Genomic DNA, 4,697 nt, shown 5'->3' on the forward strand with positions numbered 1-4,697 from the left:
GGGAGAATTGTGGCTTTTATCCTATTGACTTTTTTGCCGTCGTGTGTGTGTTTAGGTTATTTAAAACGGCATAGTATTATTGTTGGTTAATTTTAACAAAGTTGCATTATCTAATTAAATTTTTGTTTAAAATTTCAAAAAAAATTATAAATTTTTATTTCAATTTCTGTATAAATAAATGAAGTAATATTTTCTTTATTAAAAGGAAAAATATTGAATCGAATTAATCAAGGACTTCCTCCTTTGTCCAATAAGAGCCTCTCTATAATCGAGAAATTCGGCCATCATAGGATCTTGAGGGTCATAGAGCAAACCATGGCATGCTGCAATAGGACCATCATAAGCATCGTGAAGCACTATTGTAAAACCCAGCCTTCTATCATTACAAAACAATGCAACTTTCACATTATACTTTAAAAAGTCGGATGAGTCCATATAGAAGCTACTATAACTGTCATAGAAGCCTGATATGTAGAAATACTATTCTTACTCTGTCGTGCTGCTAATTATTTAGATCAAAAGCTTCTTGTTAACTCAACTATTTGATAGCAGATTTCTCTTTTGCATTCTAAACCAACTCATTTCTGTTATTCTAGATTTCACATAGAATTAGAGTAATCAAACACATATCAATAGTAGGCATGTTAATAATTGAGGTTGACATTATTAGAAGGGACCTATAGACCACCAAACAAGGGGCTTGAGAGTCTGTCTCCTCATTCCTTATGAGGTGGAGAGGCAAGGCTCCCCAAATGCTCAACCGTCCCTTAAAGCAAGAACAAATCGATATCATTATCAAGAATCTGCTCCCTTTTTACTAGAATCTGTTGAGGACACAGTACCTTCCGGACTTCATGGCCTTGATAGCTACTACCATCAAGATTTTTGACCTAATCTAGTCAGGCCAAATAAGGAAGACCAGGCTTCCTCCTCCAAATACAGAAAGCCCCAACAGCCCAACTATCATGCAGTTCCTCCCGTTGCTCAAAAAGGCAGTGAAGTAGCCAATCTGGCCGGCCATAGATAGCTTCCCCCTTCTCCTCCAAGACTTGTCTCCAGAATTGACCAACGTAACTTTACAGACTTGGGGGTCCCTCTTCATTTATCTTCTAGAAGGCTATGGATGATAAGTTGATCCAGCCATTTGAGCCCAGACCTATGCCAAACCCCGTCCCAAAGCACTTCAATGTGAATGCCTTTTGTTCCTTTCACCAAGGGCAGGGCATAAGATAGATGATTATAATACTCTCTGTTGGATTTAATTTTCTATTGTGGGCTTAATATGTAAAATTAAATATGTACAGCAGTCCAATTGTAAAGTCAATTTCAAATGTGGTCTTGATTGTGAATAATTGACTATTGAGGTATCAACTAATTATAGATATTAAGTGTAGAGACCATTATATAATTCATATTTCGTTAAAGGACCGAAATAGGAATTGTACTAACCCTACAGGTATATAAAGGTCGTGGTCCCCAGAGGAGTTGAATACGATTCAGTTTTACGTTCCTTTCGTATTGCTTCCGCTAAATCGATTCTTCAATTCTCTGGAAGGCTGCAAACCTAATTCTATACATCAAGATCGACGAACAACGATGTCAGGTACGCAACCTTTTCTTATTCAATCTATTTTGTTGAATCTAGTGGTTTGCACGATCTAGGTTATTATTGAATCATTTTGAGATTAATTCTTACAAGTGGTATCAGAGCCTTGTGCATAATTGCTAGATTTTAGATTGATTTTCGTATTTTTTATTTATTTATTTGTTTACCCTACTGTTTATAGATTGAGGGTTTTGTTTAATAAAAAAAATGTATATATATATTTTTGTTCTCACTGTTCTTCGGATTCCCAAGAACAGGTAAGAGGTTTTGAACTAACGCCATTGACGATTAATTGTTCGTTTGGTATTTTGTTGTTTTTTTGGTGGCCGGATCTTGTTTAAAAAAAAAAAAAAAAAAAAAAAAAAAAAAAAAAAAACAAAACAGTATAGGTTTCTTTGAAGAGAGTCGGCGGAAAGGAGTTTCCGTCTCTTGTTGGTTTTAGGGTTAGGGATGAAAAATTACGGTTTGGTCCCTGGATAATTTCGGATTAGGCCCCTAAGTTTCTGTAACTTCAGATTAGGCTCCTAATTTTCTGTAACTTCAGATTAGGCCCCTAATTTCCTGTTTTCTTTCGTCTAGACCCATGGATATATATTTAATTAAATTAGATCCCCAAAATTTATTTATTCAAATTTATTTAGTCCAATTTTATAACTTAGTCTCTAATTTAGTGACTTAAAGACTAGATTATAATTTTTTTTTAGGCTAAATAATTTTAGATTATTAAATATTTAGACAATCAATTCATTTAATTGCAATTGTTTTGTTTTAATTACAATTAAATGAATTAATTTGTCGACTTGAGATTAAAATTTGGAGTGATTAAGTCCCTATTCTGTTTGATATTTATTAAAATAAATTGATTTGATCAATAAGTCACCAAAGTGACCTCTATTGCTTGAATTGATTTATTTTAGAATATTAGACAGGTGTATTAGAATTCGTTGCGGATAGTTAATCGGCCCAAAGGAAGGTTGCTATCTGGCTGAGTTTTGAATACATGTTGGCAATAAGTATGTGATAATTGTTTGATTATTTTCATGACAATGATATATCGGCCCAAAGGAAGATTTATTATTTGTCAGGACTATGTTATCAATATTTGATTGCTGCGTTGAGATACTAATTACAAGTTAATGTTTTACATCCAAAGATGAGAATATTAATGTTGTGTCTGTATCTTATTTCCATTTTTTGATCTCTACTTATGTGAATTGTTTCATTTGTGGATTGTGAGCTTATACTTATCTATTTGTTTATTTTCTCCGATGTCAGCTAACATGTCATTTAATCCTGATTGTGTCCCTAAACTTGAGGGATCAAATTTTGAGTCTTGGAAATCAGACATTATGATCTTTCTGGGCTGTATGGATTTGGATCTTGCATTCAGGGTGGACGAACCTGCTCCTCTTACTGATACGAGCACTGATGTTCAAAGGGTTCAGTATGAGAAGTGGGAGCGTTCTAATCGCTTAGGTCTGATGATCATGCAGAAAGGAGTCCCAGAACATGTTCGAGACTCTGTCTCAGCTGAAAAGAACAATGCTCAAAACTATCTTGCCGAGCTGGAGAGGGCTTATGTCAAGAATGACAAAGCCGAAGTGGGAACACTTTTAGGAAAATTAACCTCCATGAAGTTTGCTGGCAATGGTGGTGTTCGGGAGCATATTCTTAGCATGTCTCAAATTGTAAAGAGACTGAAGGCGCTGGGTATGGCTTTACCAGATGACCTTTTAGTCCATATGGTTATGAATTCTCTTCCTTCTCAGTATGGACAAATTAGGACTTCCTATAATTGTCAGCCGAATAAATGGACTCTTAACGAGCTCATTTCTCATTGTGTTGATGAGGAGGAAAAGATGAATTCTAACAAAAGAGAGAGTGCTCATTTTGTTTCTTCAGCTGGGAAGGGCAAGAACAAGAAAAGAAAGAGGCCTTTTGCAAAGACTGTTGAAAAGGCTATTGAGAAACCTGCTGCTGCTACTGCTGTAGATCCAGTACAAAAGAAGCCTTATGTGCCAAAATGCTTCTTTTGTGGAAAGACGGATCACTTGAGAAAGGACTGTCCTAAATTTGCTATTTGGCTTGCAAAGAGGGGTAAGTACCTTGTTTTAGTCTGTTGTGAAGTTAATTTAACTTCAGCTCCTAAAAACACTTATTGGATGGATTCTGGTGCTACCGCTCATATAAGTGTTTCATTGCAGGGCTGCCTCAACTACAGAAAGCCAACTGACGGTGAAAGATACGTCTATGTAGGAAATGGCGATCCGGTTGAAGTAGAGGCAATTGGACATTTTAGATTATGTTTAAGTACTGGTTATTTTTTGGATCTTATAGATACTTTTGTTATTCCCTCTTTTAGAAGGAATTTGATTTCTGTTTCCTTTTTGGACAAATCTGGTTTTCATTGTTCTTTTGGAGACAGTGTATTCACTTTATCTATGAATTCAAAAGTTTTGGGTACTGGTTGCTTGAATGAATGTGATAATCTATATATGTTAGACATTGATACTAGTTATCATGAATCCCTGCATGTTACTACAAGAGGTACCAAAAGAAAGTTGAATATTGATAACTCAGCTGTACTTTGGCATAGACGTTTGGGTCATTTATCCAAATTGAGAATTGAGCGTCTTGTTTCTGATGGTATCTTAGATACACTTGATTACACAGGTTTGGATTCTTGTATTGAGTGTATTAAAGGAAAACAGACTAAACAAAAGAGACTAGGTGCCATTCGGTCATCCAATGTTTTAGAACTGATTCATACAGATATTTGCGGTCCATTCCATATTGCAACTAGAAATGGCCAAAGATATTTTATATCATTCATTGATGACTATTCTCGTTATGGTTACTTATATCTCATTCATGAAAAATCTGAGTCTTTGGACGTGTTTAAATCTTATAAAGCCGAAGTTGAAAATCAACTAGGAAAGAAGATTAAATCTATTCGATCTGACCGTGGTGGTGAATATTATGGTAAATATGACGGTTCAGGCGAACAACGTCCAGGACCTTTTGCGCTTTTCCTACAGGAATGTGGAATTGTCCCTCAATATACAATGCCTGGTACACCCAGCATGAATGG

General features: G+C 35.5%; 1 protein-coding gene across 1 annotated transcript; it reads left to right on the forward strand.

Moving 5' to 3' along the window:
- The first annotated feature begins 3,303 nt into the window (after nt 1-3,303).
- On the forward strand, nt 3,304-4,069 carry LOC149496850 (uncharacterized). Its single transcript, XM_089720121.1, has 2 exons — nt 3,304-3,703; nt 3,811-4,069. The coding sequence occupies exons 1-2, from the start codon at nt 3,319-3,321 to the stop codon at nt 3,837-3,839; spliced, it is 414 nt and encodes a 137-aa protein (XP_089576247.1). The 5' UTR covers nt 3,304-3,318; the 3' UTR covers nt 3,840-4,069.
- The last annotated feature ends 628 nt before the right edge of the window (nt 4,070-4,697 follow it).

Source organism: Jatropha curcas, chromosome 4 (genome assembly GCF_041381405.1).
Source record: "Jatropha curcas cultivar XTBG-Jc1 chromosome 4, XTBG_Jcur_1.0, whole genome shotgun sequence".
Taxonomy (NCBI): domain Eukaryota; kingdom Viridiplantae; phylum Streptophyta; class Magnoliopsida; order Malpighiales; family Euphorbiaceae; genus Jatropha; species Jatropha curcas.